General features: G+C 28.8%; 1 protein-coding gene across 1 annotated transcript in view; it reads left to right on the plus strand.

Moving 5' to 3' along the window:
- The first annotated feature begins 855 nt into the window (after positions 1-855).
- Positions 856-17,884, plus strand: part of LOC111632709 (mannose-P-dolichol utilization defect 1 protein-like) — a 33,201-nt gene continuing 16,172 nt past the window's right edge. The window contains exons 1-3 of the mRNA XM_023377214.1: positions 856-993; positions 7,974-8,039; positions 11,476-11,608. Of these exons, the coding sequence (XP_023232982.1) occupies positions 909-993; positions 7,974-8,039; positions 11,476-11,608 (284 nt within the window). The 5' untranslated portion in view covers positions 856-908. The remainder of the gene's footprint in view (positions 994-7,973; positions 8,040-11,475; positions 11,609-17,884) is intronic.

The following is a 17,884-nucleotide window of genomic DNA, read 5'->3' on the forward strand; positions in this document are numbered from 1 at the left end:
GAAAAAGAAGTTGAAATTCCTTTTAATTATTGATTCATAAGAGTTGAAACCGAGTTCTATTAGGTCTATCCACGTTTCCCCGACTTATATATACAGTACAGTACGTATACATACACATATATATATCTTGCAGCAGCTCCCCGTAGAATGAAAACGAATTTCCCTAGAAATCGAAAGATGAAATAAAACGGCCCACCAGTGGCCAAGCGGTCTTCGTTCCCTGAACACTAGGAGTTCAGTTATGGGTTAACACTTCGCTCGGACGGGCTGGCCACGTGGAGTTTTCCGGGGTTTTTCCACGTCTGTAACGCCTAAATAGGGGCCAGTTACCCTTAAAAAGACCTCCCGGAAGGCATCCCTCTAGGCAGATCGCCCAAGTGTTGCGTTGCCATAACTAAAACAAACAAACTGTATTGAGAAAAAAACATAAAACACTTTCGTAACTTAAAACTCGTGACTAACAAAATTAAACATGTGCCAATTTATGTATACAGTATATATATATTTTTTAACTCTCTTTACCCTGTGGGCACTAAGAGGGCCTCTTTTAGCAAGCCCATTATGGGTTCGGCCAGGCCCACAATGGGGCGATCGGGTGATGAGGGACGGGGCCCGACATATGCCGGGATAGAGCGTCCAGGAAAAATAGTGTATTGATATGTAATCTTGTATAATAATAATAAATATAGAAAATAAATTCAATGCAGAATACAAAGTTATATTAATTCTTTCTAGATTTTATAATGATTTAAACATAACTATATTTCAATATAAATTATTTATATTCTAAATATGATCGGCTTTTTTTTTTATTGGAGCACAAAGAGGGAGCCCGGCTACTCGCGGTCAAAACTGAAATGCGCTTGCGTAAACGAATAGCGTGATCATATGTTGATTATATCGTTCCTATGGCGATATACGTCGAAGATCTTCTATCCTCTTTAGTTCCTGCACAATGTCTGAAACATTTATCTTCAGGCGACATTTCCAATGGTATGGGTTAAGAAAGTTTAAATGATTTTTTATTTTGTTATTAGTAAGAATAGAGTATATTATTACTATATAAAATATATGTTTACATAACACTGTATGTGTCTGAACACACACACATATACACAAAGTTATAAACACATACATAAACGTGATTTTGAAAAGAGCTGATATCATTGCCCAAAAAAAGCTGACAGCCAAAATTTTAATTAAAGTATAACTGTTTTGATAATTTTGATTGAATTCTCAAGTGCAATGTATACAGAAATGATAATATAAATTGTTAAATATGGTATAAGATTATTTTATCACATGTTTTGTACTTTTAATCATTTTGCACTCATACTAGTGTAGTGTAGAACAGCGACTAAATAATATTCCCTAAATAAGACTCCCAAGTGGGGTCGTCAGATCATTGATTCTTCTTGTGTGATTGTGTAAACAGGTTTTCGTAAACATTATTCCTTTGTTTAAAAAATCCTTCAAAAGTGTTTTGTATATTTTTTCTTTTGCTTTCTTCAACAGCTGAGGAAAAAAATAAAGTACACAAATAAATAAATACAGCACTCTGAAGAATATTGACAATTAACAATAACAACAAGAAAAAAAGGATTAGTGGATTCATATACAGTAAAACTTCTCTAACTCAAATGTTTCTTTAATGCAAAGAAAATGAAGCACTTGGAGGTCTTGATATAATAGCATAGGTATTTAACATCTCCGACCTGAATTTTTAACTCTAACTGTCTCAGAGTCGAAGTTTTTTGTGGCCCCACTGTTTTATGTTCAACTTTCCTGACTCGAATATAAATATTTATTCTATCCAGAGTGATCCTAATTATGAGATTTCCTTGAAATATTCAGACTATTAGTTCTATCTACTCTCCAACACCAATCTTCAGACAATGTTCCAATTCAAAGCAAGAGGTCCTCTTATTTTATCTCACCAAGATATATTCAATTCCATTAGTTACATTAAACAGTTTACTGAAAGGCATTACACATGTTTAAAACAAAAAAAAAAATGCTATTAAAGATTCTTTATATAATGAAAGTACAAATCTATTCAGAAGTGGCATTTTTTATTCTATTGTTCTCTGACTTGAATCGTCTGTAGCTCAAAGTTTTTTCTGCCCCTTGGAGCTTTCAGTTAGAGAAGTTTTACTGTATATGAAAAAATTATCCAAAAAGCAATAATTGTAAGAAAGTTGAAATTGGAATTATTGGTAAAAAAAATGGACAAATGCCAAGCACAGCAGACACGTGAACAGAACCTTTTAAAAGTGGACTGTCCACGCAAAACACATACGGTTGAGAACTTTGTATAAATAATATATAACATACTTAGTAAAGCAGTACCATAATATAAGTTTTTGTATTATATTGATTCAGAATTATATAATTTAAAATAATAAAATTATTCAGATTTTGAACATTGCTATAAATTAAAATTATACTGATAATTTTGTAACTTGATCCATTGATGCTAAATTGTATAATATATATCCATACAAGGGAGCTACATGGTCTTAAGCCCTTTCTATTGATACAAAAAAAAATTAAAATTTATTTGTTCAAACCACAAAATGTTTTTAAAAACATTTATTGCACTATCCACAATAGAATTGTACACACTCTGACTAGTTCTTTATTCCTAAAATTTGTGATGTTTGTATTTTCTCCTGTGCACATGCTAATAAAAAGTATAGTAATTATTCAAATACTTTTCATTTTCAAGTTAGACTTATTCAAGTACTTCTGGATCCATTACTTATATATATTAAATAAACTTGCATAAAGAGAGATAAGATAATCTGTGTTTATTTTTCAGTTCAGAACTATTTGAATTAGTCACTACATACAGTACTGTATATTTTTAAAAAATTTAAGAAATAAACATTTTAGTTTCCTTTAATTTTTTTGCTGTTAATGAAGGAAAAATTGCAAAGATGTTTACTTTCTAAGTTTGTATTTGTTGACAAATATTTATTTTAATTTGGTAAAAACTGATTTTGTTTTATAATATTAATATTACAAAGCAATTTAAATGAAATGGATTCTTACTGTAATAAATTTATAATTGTTATAATTTACATTCATATAATAACTAGGTATTTCTGATCTTTCTAATTAGAACCTTTCTTCTCAAATGAGATTCCTCTTTACTTAATAAATGACCTGTCTGGTAATTCTAAATTTATTTTTACAATGACTATTAATTTGAAAAAGAAGTTGAAAAAGTTATTTAAAGATTAAAATTTACCATTGAAATATTCGGTAGGCTACTCTTCTCTTCTGGGCGCCAATCATTTTTATTCCTTTTTTAGAAAAAAACAGTGTTTCATTTCGCATTTTTTTTTTTGTTCCTTCCTTAATGTTGTTTTGTAATTCCCTCATCAATATTTTGGCAGAGCAGGTATTGCATCTCCATCTTGGGACATCAGAGGAGCAAAAATACAGTCATTGGATGATTTTTGAATAGTACCTTTTGCTGTGCAAAGTACCTTTTTCTCGAATAAAACATATTGCACTTTCCTCATCATTTGGAAAATCTAACAGTGTACAAAAATACAATGGATTCATTGTAAGTCAGAAACAAAACATGAAGTGAAGAAGAAAATTATCTAAACACATTCAACACATCAAAGTAGTGTGCTACTTGGAGACACATAATGCCTATCGATAGACCTAATTTACATAATCATATCATAATTAATGTCGCAGATATGAGGACTGGCACTATACAAGGTAATATTAAAAAAAATAAATAAAAACCTGTAAATTTTTAATTTTTAAGCATTATTTAACTTCAATATCCATATATCCATAATGAATTATAGATCTAACTTTAGATATGCAGAAAAATAACAAGAATATATAAAATTTCACAACTACAATGGTGTTATTGTGTAAATATGCTAATCATTTGCCAGGATTAACTGGTTCTAACTAGTGTTGTTTAAAAACATAATAGACTTTTATAAATTTTACATGTTATTAGTAGAAAGGTTAGCTTTGAATTCAAAATCACTGCAAAAGCTGTTTATTGTGAATTCAATACAATTTTGTGAAGTTAACACAATTCATGTGTCGTCAATTGAATGGCATTCAGTTAACAGAATAGTACCAAATATTCTAATATATACATAGTATCAAAAAGGTAAGAAAAGTTTTACCTACCTATAAAAATTGATGACCATCCTAAAATTATAAATAATAAAAAAGGTAAATTGTGGTAACTCAAACTGGATTTAGTTTATTTAATATAAAATATTCAATTACAAAAATCAAAATAAGTATTTATAACATCATATAATTTTATCATTGCATTTTACAAACCTTTTAAACAGAAAGATGGTTGTAGAAAGTAAAACAATGTAAGTGTTTCCAGACAACTATGAACTAATTTGAAATTTTTATAATATTGTACTAATTGGACATATTATCAACTCAAGATGAACCCATTGTGTCAGTTCTGTATTTAGTTGATGTAGATCTATGGACCATTAATATCAGCTAATAGTCTAGTACATTCACAGAAGCTGGAAATGAGATAACTTTTTAAAATTTTTTCAAGAAATATTTTTACAAGAATCCAGTGCCATAGGGTCTTTTAATCAATTTATATATTTTTAAGCAAAGAAGAATCTGAGGAAAGGTTGACTCTGCTGATATTACCGTATATCTGCACAGATAAGACAATGTATAAATTTTTGTCGAAGTTTTATAGTTTTGGCATATATCTGTCCTATAAGATGACCCCCAAACTATCAACGGCCTATGAATTTAGTTTAGATCAGTGATCATCATCTGGATAATAACACTGTATAGCATATATGGAATTATGTCCTATTTTTAATTTTTTGAAAGAACTTCAAATTTTATTTTCTTGCATCTGGCAGCACTGCCTTGAGATTGTTGCAAACATTCATACTGATTCGGGCATTCAGATAATGACTTTGACTATTCACAAAAACTATGTATGGGCTATTCTATTAAGATAACTAATAATTTACCTAGCACTTCAATACTACTTTCGTTAATTATTTCTTAAAAAACAAATATTTTCGGCCTCTTCATCAGCTCTCTTCAGAAAAAGGAATTCAAAAGAGTTTCCAAAAATGTTGTAGAATTTTAATGTAGCTAACAACATTGAAATGTTCTATACATTTGGAAATTTGTTCTATACATTCAAATTTTATTGGATATCTGCCAGTTTAAATTTCCGAATGTATAGAACACTCCAACATCATTAGCTACAATAAAATTCTACCAAATTTTTGGAAACGCTTTTGAATTCCTTTTTCTGCTTGTATACCTGAAGAGGGTCAATGAAGAAGCCAAAAGTATTTAGTTTATATACATAAATGGTGTCCCAAAATTAATGCAGGATTTAAATTTTGTGCCATTTTTCTCACATTGGATTGGCAATGCCATATGAAGTGACATCTTGTAGTAAACATATTGCAGTTAGTTAATATGGAGTGATACACAATGGAGGAGCACTTAATGATTTATCAAAACTTGTTACAAGTACAAAGAAAGTTTTGCTATGACTGTGTGCAAATTACATTGCAGTTTTGGTTGGGGAATATGCCAATTGAAATGACTGTGCAAAGAACTGATGCTTGCCCAATGAATGACAGTCTTGTGTGAATTTTGGACTAATGGAGTGTTTGGAAAAATTTTCAGCTATATTTTTTTTCTTTTTGAAAATGAGGCTGAAAATGCAGTTACTGTGAATGGTGTGCATTATCATGAGATGATATCGGAATTTTTGTGGCCACATTTGGACAGCATGGATTTGAGTGACATGCAGGATGGTGCCACCTGTCATATGGCATACAAAACAACCAAGTTGTGGGGGCAGAAGTTTCTTGGGCAATTCATCTCAAACAACAGTGATTAGAATTGGCCACCAAAATCATGCAATCTAACACCATGCAACTTTTTTTCTCTGGAATTTGTGAAGTTCAAAGTTTATGCCACTAAAATAAGAACAATTCCTGAATTGAAAGCAGAAATTTGAAAAGTTATCAATGAAAATGTGATGCAATTGTGCAAAAATGTAATTGAAAATTGTGTCAAAAGAATGTGTCATGAGGGTGTTTGTCAGATATTCTATTCCATATTTAATTGCAATGTTTATCCTTTAAAATGATGTAATAACTTTGCCAATTAATGAATAAATAATATGTTCTTTTTAAAATTTAAGTCCTGTGTTACTTTTGGGACACCCTATATATAAACTAAATATTTAAAAAATATATATATTATTTTTTTTTTAGAAAATAATTGCTGGAAGAATATTGAAGCGCAAGATAAATTAATAGCCTAATGGTTAATCTTTGAAAACTAGTCGACTATTTTAAATTGATATTATTTGAAAATAAGTGTATAGAAGCAATAAAATTCAAAGTAGATCACTCAATCAATTACATATAATCTTTTAGAGTAGTAAAAAACATTTATTAAACTGAAAATACCTGATGAAGTTATTTAATTACCTTCAACAAGTCACTTTTCCAAAAATTGAATGTTTACAAATACTAATGGAAATAAAACAAAAATATTCAAACATTAAACATTGTTGAATTTTTATTATTTTTTTAAATATTTAAAGGAGTTGAGGATATTTATTCAGATTCAACACTTTTTGGGATTTTCAATCCCATCTACAGATCAACAACATTCAATTTTCTGACAATTCAAATAGGACTGTTCATACATAACTTTTTGATTCTAAGCAACAATACAAATTCAAATATTTCTTTAACAACTTAACAGATATTTTTAAATTAACAATTTTTGAGGTAAATACAAAAATTATAATAAAGATGAAATAATATTATCAGTGTATAAACTAAGAAACAGCAATAAAAAAGACTAAAATAGAAGTCAGATAAGATAACATATCAACAAAAAATGGTAAAAAGCATACAAATAAGACTAAAATAACAGTAAATAAAAACAGCTAATTTGGAAGTATGCACAGACATTTAAAAGTATTAAAAGTGAAAGTTGGAAATTTGTATGGTATAAATAGCAAGACTTGGTGAAAAGCTTAATCTGGAGGCTCATTTTCAGGGGCAGGCTCACGACTAGGGAAGAAATAAGACCTACCCAAGGATTTAGTTTGTTTCCTTCATTTTTTTTTATTTATGACTAGAAATTTGGGATTGGTAGTGATGTAGTGATCAACTCAGTCATTCAAATGGCAAATATCTTGTATTTTTTATCAGAATTGTGGCATCTTTTTATTGAGAGCATCTTTCTTTTCTGTTCCTTTAGTGCTGTAGATAATTTCCCCCATTTGAGATTGTCTTTATACTCAGACATTCTATCTTAAGTGTGCAATATGTGCTGCCAGTACTCTGTCCTGTCATCTGTTCTGATTGGGGTTTAAGAGATGCCACTTTGTTGCACCTTTTGGTATTAGTTCTTTTACATTTTTAATCTTGTCATATATCATTGGGTGATCTTATAATCACTACTTCCACATCACTTTTGCTTAGATGTTTGCGAAGGATTCGGGAGACTCCCAGTCTAGTGGAAATAACCTTTTATTATTTTTATCACAATGCTGGTGTTTTGTTGCTTGTGCCTGATTTCATTTGTACTAGGTTGTGATGAAACCCATAGAGCATAGCTGTCTCTGTGATTATATTTATTTCTTTACAAAAAGAACAGAGACCACACATCTCTATGGATTTCCTCACAACTAACCTTATTTGTAGTTATGTCTATATTTCAGGCTATTTATTTTTCTTAATATGTAGTCATTGCTATAACATTATACAGTCAGATATATCAATATAATGTAATTTCTTGAAGTTTGAAATATTAAAAAATTTTAATATAGAATATAATCAATTTTAAATTTTAATATATATACATGTGTGTGTCTGTGTGTTGATTTAATAAAAATAAATCATATGAATAAATGATTATGTAAAAAAGGTTATATTTTAATATTTTTATAGTGGACTGTCTGAAAATTATTATATCCAAACTCCTTGGTTCTGGAATTGTAGCTGCCTCTACTCTAGGTATGTTATATGTTTTAATTTATATTATATTTATACAGTTACATCATTATATTAAGTTTATGGATTTAATATGAATTTTTATAAATTTAACCCTTTAACCTGTGGGTGAAGAAATGATTCTTTAGCATATGAGTTGGGTCTAGGGAACTCATAATCACAATCATTATTTCAAAGCATTAGGAGTTAAAAAATACTAAAATGTCATACAATTAGTATTTATTTATATTAGTTAAAAGAGCAATCAACACAATATTTATTAGCTTGTTATGCCCAGCTTCACCCGTGTTTATAAAGTACTCCTTACAATAATTTTATACTTGGCATTATTAATGTAAATTTCAAAAATATATGTGGTAAAACCATTTTAAGAACATTATAAGAATGTCTATAAATTACGTGGGAAGTATGTCCTTGTAAATAGCAAGTTTATAGAAAAATTATTACAATTAATTTGGTTTATTTGGTCACGGCAATGCGACACATGGGCAGTCTGCCAACGGGGTGCCTCTCGGGATGAGTTTTATAGGAAACTGTAAATAGTGTAACAGTTTTGACTCCACACAGGTAAGTACCATGTGCTACTCATCAAAATAATAATATAGTGTGTCTAGATTGGTGAATTGCTTTTTGTCCTTATGTTACAATATGAAACTATGAACACTTAGTTTTGGCTCTATAGAGGACTTATCACACACTATTGACTTATTGGACAACATCAATAGTGTGTGATAAGTCCTCCAGAGAGCCAAAACTTAGTGCTCATAGTTTCATAGTGTGAAAAACTTTGTGCTATATCATTGTTGCAATTATTAAGTGAATATAATATTTGGTTTTTTAATTATATGCTTTATTGTGTGAATTATATTTAGTTTATTATTTTTTTAAAGTTTTGCTCCAATAGATGGCACTACATGTAAATTCAATAAATATTTTGGAGTGGTATGTACGATATTATCTAAGTTAGTAGTATGTTAATTAATGGAACTGCTGACTTTTGTAGCAATTTGTCAAACGACCTAGGTTTGCAGTGAACAAACAAACATTTTCATTTATAGCTATAGATTCAGTAAAATGATTTGACACAATTGGCTAAACAAATATATCTATTTCCTTGAAATAGTAGATTGTTTATCATTGTAAAACAAAAGAAAATGGTACAGTAGAACCTCGTAAACTCGGCCTAATGTGGACCGAAGGGTGGCCGAGTTTGTGAAAATGCCGGGTTATCGGGAATGGGGTTAAAAAAAATAAGTACGAGTGTTTCCTCAGAAAATACTGTACTGTACTTGTATGTATTGTTTACTTGAGAATATAACAGAGAATAAACTGCCCAAATACCCTTAAACAAAGGAAAACTACGTACTTTATGAAGGCTACGTACTTTACTACATGAAAATGAAAATTAATGAATACACTGTGTACAGTAATTTACCTGATAAGACAGACCTCAGAAAAATACTTTATGAGAGCTTTTATACTTTTATAAAGCTGTCTATAATGAAAATTAATTAACTAAGGATTTTTTTGCCCTGCCAGGGTGTGGACGAGTTATCCGGAGTGCCGGGTTATCGAGGGCCGAGTTTTCGAGGTTCTACTGTAATAATAATAAGCCAAAAAACTTATAACAATTTCAATATAGTATGTATAAAAGACAAAACTTTCGATGAGTGAATGTAACATGTGAACAAGTGTTGTGTCTAATAGGCCAAAATTGTGTTTATCATGTGATAGTAGGAGCAGAAATAGTTATGAATTAAAAAATACTATCTTATAAATTTAGAAAACATACTGGTGTTCCAATTAAGACTTATCAAACAGTAAACCCAGGTTTGTTATATAACCATGTTTGTTTTAATCATAAGATAAAGTTCTATTGACAAAATATATTTGACATTAGCAATTTTAAAATGACAAAGTGATAAATATAATAAAAATTAAACACACATAGTACACTCCTCAAAATGGTTTGACGAATGTATTATATTAGTGAGAGGTATATATATAAAAACTGGAGTGTTCCCTGTTTACAGTTTAATTTTTATTTCATTCATTTTAAAATTGCTAATGTTGAATATATTTCATGTATTTTTGTAACCCGATGAGGGGATGTTTAATCCCGAAATGCAAAACAAGTAAAAATTTATTTTGCCAACAGAACTTTACCTACTGATTAAAACAGATATGGTTATAAGACAAACCTGGATTTACGGTTTGATAGTCTTAATTGGAACACAAGTAGGTTTTCCTATTATATGATTTCTATGGTAGGTTATGATATAAAGTCTGCCATAGTGATTTAGTTTCTAAATCATTGTATATATATATAAAAAATACTACTATTTGGATCTTAGTGACCCTGGCAGCAGCCATTATAAATTTCTTCAAAATATTACAATGATATAATTATTTAATTGTTGGGGATTTTTCACAAGTAGATTATAGAATATAATATTACATGAAAGCATCTCATTGTCAAGGTAAAAGGTTATATACCTCAATCACTTTTACAATTACATTTTGTGGAATTTTTTACTTGATCACAGGGAGGGGCAGGTGCCTCTTTTCCCTCCTCATGGATGTCCATGTTGGGCATCCATGGAAAACAGAAGAGAATATGTGAAATAAAATAAATAACAATGAATTAAAATAAATAATATAATAAACATAACCAAGAAATTGTTTATTTTTATACAACAAAAGCGGGATATTTTTAGCATCTTAGGAATATTTTATTTAGCTTAAATGCATGTGTATGAGAATGTATAACAAAGTAAAATTATGGATATTTTTTAAATGTGTAAAAATGTTAAAATTTTTTAAATCAGAAAACAACAAATCAAAAAATAATTTTTTGAAATTCATCTGAAATGAACTTATTTGAAAAAATAACAATATCCATTTACATTTTTTTAATGGTAATTGTTCAGATTTTAATTATTTAAGTCATTAATGTGTTTAAATGAAAAAATTTATTTAAATCAGAAAACAATAATTCTTGAAAATTAGTTCATGAGAATGGTAGTTCTCTTCAATGTTGGATTATTAATTTTATTATTGTAGATTGTTGCAGATTAATGTAAAATCAAAACATTCATTTATTTTTTCTATCTTTAGCATGTTCTATTTTTAATCCTTATTTATATAAAAACATAAATTAATATTTCATATTTCACTTATATATATGTATGAAATAATCAAATCATTAATCAAAGAGAATATGATGTTTTGATTTATATTTAAGTTTATTGATTTTTTTTAAATATTTTATTGCTTTCTGCTGTTAGTTAAGTCTGTTTTATAAAATTTTAATGTGTAACTGAATTTAAGTACTTTGAGTAAAATTTTACAGAATTATTACAATAAATTTGTCATGAATTTGTATACTTATAATTAAATGATTTTAATTTAATTAAACTTTCCATTTTTCATATTTTAGTCAAAGTACCTCAAATATTGAAATTATACAATGCAAAAAGTAGTGAAGGAATCAGTTTTTATGGTGTTCTTTTGGAATTAATTAGCATGACAGCTACTACTTCATACAGTTTTAAAAAGCAATTTCCATTTAGGTAAGTGAAAATTTTATTGAATTTGTAATATTTACATTTAATTTTCCAGATATTTTACAGATAAGATAAAATATTATATTCCTGCAGGTATTGGGAAAACTTATGTTATTAAGTGCCATTTATCAATTATGTTAAATTTTTGTCGATGTACTGTACAGTGGTGCCTCACATTTTGAATTTAATTTGTTTCAGGAGGCCTTTCAAAGTCTGAATTGTTTGAAGTCCAGATCAATTTCTCCCTTAAAAATAATGGAAAGTGAATTAATCTGTTATCAGATTATAAAAATACTCATTTCAATAAACGTAAAAAACAAATACTCATAATTTAAGGTAAAAATAACACAATTAAATGTCCTAAATAATAAATTAAAACGTGAAAACAATAAATAAAATACATAAATAATATATAATGAAATAAAAATTGCACACTGTACTGGTTGCACAATTTTGACTTCAGCATCTTAAACATGGCTGCCAGATCTACTATACATGTACCATTTTCATGCTTCATGATAAGTTTCTTTTCTACTTCAATTGTTGATATACAACAATTAAACTTCATTACTTTCACACACTTCAAATAATTTCATCCATAAAAGTGGATATGAATGAATGAGTGTTCAAAACAGCATAGTTTTAAAGTTACAGGATGTTTAATGTGTCTCCACTGAAAATTTTGATGAATAAGGGAATCACATTATTGCATCCTGTGAAATAATTTGACATAATCCTAGTATTTGTAAATGTGCATGCCAATCAATATGATGAAGGATAGGATCCTATCCTTCACCACATTGATTGTGATTAATCCAATTGGTGGCAGTCGTTTTCAACAGTTATTACAACTATGCTTACAACATATGTTTCTATGCACTTTTATGGTTGAAATTATTCAGAGAATCAATACCTGAAATTTTTTGCATGTATTTAGAATCATTCTGTATATAACCAAACACATCAAAAATAAAATGAATAAAAGCACTGAAAACAAGAGTGCTTTTTCACTTTATGTGCAAAACACAAATGCAAGAGATGCTTTCATGGCAAGAGTGTGAGATGACTTGGGCACACAATACATGGCATTTAAACAGCAAATGCTTTTTTTTCACTGCACATGCAATTTGAAGCATCATTTGAAGTCTGGATTGAATTTCTCTCAAACTTAGTGTTTNGATGGCAGTACACTTTCGAATCAATTGTTAAATTGTCTGGTAAAAGCTCCAAAAAAAAATTCCTTAAAATCCCACCAAAAAGAGCATCTCTGTTTAAGAACATGTGGAACCCATATATGGAGCTTTGAAATGAAACCAATTTGTTTCAAGTAATTATAAATAGTTCAATTTGACAAATTTAATATCTTAGTGATTTCACGTGTTGTTATTCAGCAGTTTGTTTCAACCAGTACCTTTTATTTTGTTTTCATTGGCTTCAACTGGCCATCCAGAACGTGGTGCATCTTCAATGTTAAAATTGCCAGAACAAAATTTTGTAAATCAGTTTTGGCACTGTCGTTCTGTCAATACATCTTCTCCATACACGTCACACAATTTTTTTCTCGCCTGAACAGCATTCTTACCTTTTCGGTAATAAAAGAGCAAAATATGCCAAAAATACTGCTTTCGGTCTTCCATATTTGATGGGACACAAAAAATAAACAATTGCACAAAATCAAACAAAATTTTTTACAAATAAGCCTTAAAATGCTAGTTGTCAAAATATATAATGATAATACAGTCTAGAATGAAAATGGCGGGAAAAATACCACTAATCTGTCTAGTGGTAAAAAAAAAAATGAAATTACTTTCCGAACAACCCAATACAATAGAATACAATTAAAATTTACAACTAAAATAAATACAATAAAAATTATATAATAAATAACAAGAAATATATAAAAAATAAAATAAGGAAGGCAAAATGATATAGGACAAAATTATAAAAACAATAGAAATATATATAAAGAAATAACTGTAAAAACAATTTTATTCTTAAAAATTTAGAAAAATGTAGTCATTCTTTTAAATCTCAGCAGAAATCAACTATAATCACCAGGGATGGCCAACATGTAGACTGCGGTCGACCGGTCAACCGCAAAGGTTTTGAAAGTAGCCCGCGAAGCTAAAGTTGAACAATTTGCTCTCACTTAAATTAATGTTTAAAAATCTTAATTTGATAATTTATTTTTACAATAATAGACTGTCTGTGCAACTTACCCATACTGTTTGTATTTATCCTGATGAACAATGCAAATGAATGTTAACGCATGTGCATATAAAAATCCTAAAATTGTTTGCCCATATTCATAGTTGCCTGTAGACTATATTTTACCAAAAAAGCAGCCCCTAAGGGATAAAAGTTTGGTCACATCTTATAATCACTTTATTATTGTGGATTTAATTTCCATATATAGTAATAATGAATTATGTTAACCATTTATTAAATTATTAGAAAATCAAAGTAAACAAACTTCAAAATTTTAAAACTAATTTGGCTAAAAACAAGAATAAACAGATCTTTTGAAATTTAAAAAAAAAAAAAAGACATTTTTGAAAATATCATTTCTCATTACTAATTCAATATGTAGATTTTCATTAATAAAATAAATTAAATGGTTATATATTTAGTATAGCAAACAAAGTTTTAAATTTATTTAATTTACAATAAGACTTTTTTTGATTTTTAATTTTTTTTTAAATTAATATATATTTGAGAATAAGGAAAAATCCTCAAAAATAATTTTTATTAAAAATTTCTACTTATTCAAAAAATAAGATTTAACTTTCCATATAAGAAAAAAAACAAAAAGGGTATTATAAAGGATATGACAAAGCCTGATTAATATCTCTTTTCATTAAGAAAGAAGAGAATTTTATGACTGTATTACTTACTGTAGTGGGAGGTGTATATTATCACCTATACATTAAATATTCCAGACAAGAAAACATAGCTGTTTACTTAAATTATGTTTTTAAATCTTGATCATAAAGTCTTAATAGTTAAAGATATTTATCTTGTTCTTCTGTGATGTAAAATTTATAGAAAACACTAATGTTTGAAGAAGATTCAGACAGCTACTTTTCATTTATCAGCTACAGATTGTTCTATTACACAGGATTCATATATATAATGTATAGTATATCTCATATTATAATGCAATATAGATTATAGTCAGGATCTTTTGATTTGTAGAAATTAAATTCTACAAACATCTCAATCAAAAGATCCTGACTATAATCATTAATTCTAATTGTAGAAATTAAATTCTACAAACATCTCATTTGCAATTTTCATGAACTGCAATTGTAAAATTAAAACTGAAATATGCTGTATTGATCTATATCTAATAGACTTGGTTCAATCAATAATGATAATCTGAATGATTTCAGAGGATTTGTTTTTATCTATAGGAAATGACGCATATCACAGATTTCCTTCTCTTACTAACTATGCATGTTGTCATCTTATTGTTTACAAACTGATTTTGACTTTCTGTAATACTTTAGCAAATTAGTAATATGTTTTTAATACTGAAATAATAACTGACAAGGAAATGACACTGTTTGGGGACAAAGGTAGCAAAATCAAACCAGGTCTTTCTGAAAGATGTTAAAAAGATATGTTGACAGACAAAAATTCAGATTTATGGCCAACATAATAGATATTTTACCATGAAAATGCTGACTGCTGACATGCATCAACTTTTCACACCAAGATTACTTTGTGTTTACAGTCATTTGTCTACTTCCAGTTCTTGGCACCAAGATAAAAATCTTATACAGTATGTAATTCTTCAAATGTCATCAGAAAGACCTGCATCATTCAAAACACCCTTAGTTGCAGTTTCTTTAAATTGCTAATAAAATTAATGTTCTACTCTTGCATTTATGATATGTGCAAACTGTGAAGATGTTTCTGCCTTGATCATTGTTTGCTTGTCCAGTTTGTGTAACTGGACAAGCAAACACATCCTGTACCTAGCATTTTCTGTACATTGACAAACTTTTTGTATTTGAAATCTTTGCATTACATTATTTTTATACTTTGATAATTTTCTATCCATTTAGTGATGGCACCTAAATTTTTGTGCATCAAACCTATCTTTTTATGGTTGTTTGGATAGATCAGGTTTGGCTTTGCCAACATTCTCTGTGAACAATATCCTTTTTTTTGTGAGTTTTCTAAAAATGTCAATCACATATAAAAATTTTGCATTAGCTCTTGTTCTATGTATTCTCTGTTTGTTTTCTTGGAGATACATATTTGATGAAAATATTTAAGCTTTCAGTGATGTATGAAAATTCATAATGATACAGTTTGGAAAAAGTAATGAAATACAGTGGGTGATCGGTTAACGAACAGTTTGGACTGCAAACAAATCAGGCAACGAACACTTTTGCAAAAGATTTTTATGTTTGGATAATGAATACCTCACAGAACAAACACAAGAAGCGACGCACTGTTTAAGATTTGTAAATCTGTATTTTAATGGCATCTATACATGGTTTATAGAACGAGACTTTCACTGTTGTATACATAATCTTTTTTGCACTAGTTAATTTCTGTTCTCTGAATTTTTGTAAGTGCTTTTCTGAACTTTTTATTTAAAAACTGATATTATTATGGGAGCTAAAAAGAGTGGAGTGTCAAGAACTGTGTTCACTGCAGAAACTAAGCAAGAGATAATATCCAAGATAAAGAGTAGGCAGAATATGTCTGATATTGTAGGCAAATAACTTTAACAGGTCTACAGTAGATAAATCTTAGCTAAGAAAAATATAATCAAAAAGACTCAAGCTGACAAAGGAGTAACGAAAATGCATCTGAGAAACAAAGATATGTCATTCATGAAAAAATGGAGATTGCTTTTAGTTTGTTATTACATGTACTGTACAGTGATACCTCGGTTTTCATAATAATCCATCCGAAAACAATCAGCAAAATTCGAAACCAACAAAAACTAAATCAATTATTTCTATATGAATAAATGTTAATTCAATAAATTTGTTCTAGACACTCCAAAATACATACCAAAAACACATTTTATAGAGAATAAATATAGTGTTTAATACTAAAAACAATAACAAATGAATATAAAAGCAGCCAATTTCAGCAATCTTAATGTCGCACTTGTATTTTTCAATGATTTCCTTCTTCAAATTCAATCATGTTCCTGGCCATCTTCTTTGAAGGGCTGCTGGCTCTGGAAACTTTCTTTGGTCCTATGATGGAGCAAAAAGGAAAGCAATGGAATTGTTTGGCTAGAGGCACAGGATAATAATGATCATACAACAAGAAACAACGCCACACTGAGCAGGAAAACACGTGGGCCACCCTTTATTTTTGCAAAATTAGCAGCGAGGTCATGTGGGCAACTGACAAAAACCAAGACAAATTTTTCGCAGAAAAAATTGACAATAACCAAAGTCAACGAAAACCGAGGTATTACTGTAAATAAACATAGTTAGAAAGTATATAATTTTTTATTTATTTTTGTGGGTCTCCAGAATAAATTAATCAAATTCCCACAAAAATCTATGGTAAATTGATAATCGGTTAACGAACAATTCAGATAGTGAACATAGACTTGGAATGGATTATGTTCGTTAACTGATCATCCACTCTATATTGGAGTGTGTTCAGCTATTATTAATACTTGTAAGCGAGATTAATAATACAATCTGAGATTGTGTTCTTGTTTTATCCATACAGTATTTGCTTCCACAATAATAACATTAATATGAATCAAAGAAGATATTAATAGTGCACTGAATACATGACTCCTGCATGTTTTCAGTATGTTAATGCTTCACATTGTTAAGGTCAGCCATATCTAGATGATGACTTTTCCTTCCTAGCCATCTTGAAGGCATTTTTCTTTTACTGATTATTACTCATGAAAAATGAGTTCAAAGAAAAATAAATTACCTAAATAAAATATGCTATTTTATCTTAGAGTGATAGGAATGGTGATTAAATTGTCTTAGTACAGCAATGATGCAAAACTGTTATTAAAGCTGTATATTTCTGAAAATTATGCATTATAATTTACAAACTATTCAAGTTGGAGTAAATTTAATTACATAGCTTATGTCTTAAAATGTATTTTGTCTGCACTATCTTCAGATCTAACTTACAGTTTTGAAGAGGCAAGCTACTTTACTATAAACAACAAAATACATTAAATATTGTAACAAAATACACATAAAAGTTATATCATGTGAAAGTAATTAAATGTATTTTATTTTAAATATAGGTTTCATTGTGTTAACATCAAAA

Source organism: Centruroides sculpturatus, unplaced genomic scaffold (assembly GCF_000671375.1).
Source record: "Centruroides sculpturatus isolate CEXI.00-Female unplaced genomic scaffold, Cexi_2.0 scaffold119, whole genome shotgun sequence".
NCBI lineage: Eukaryota > Metazoa > Arthropoda > Arachnida > Scorpiones > Buthidae > Centruroides > Centruroides sculpturatus.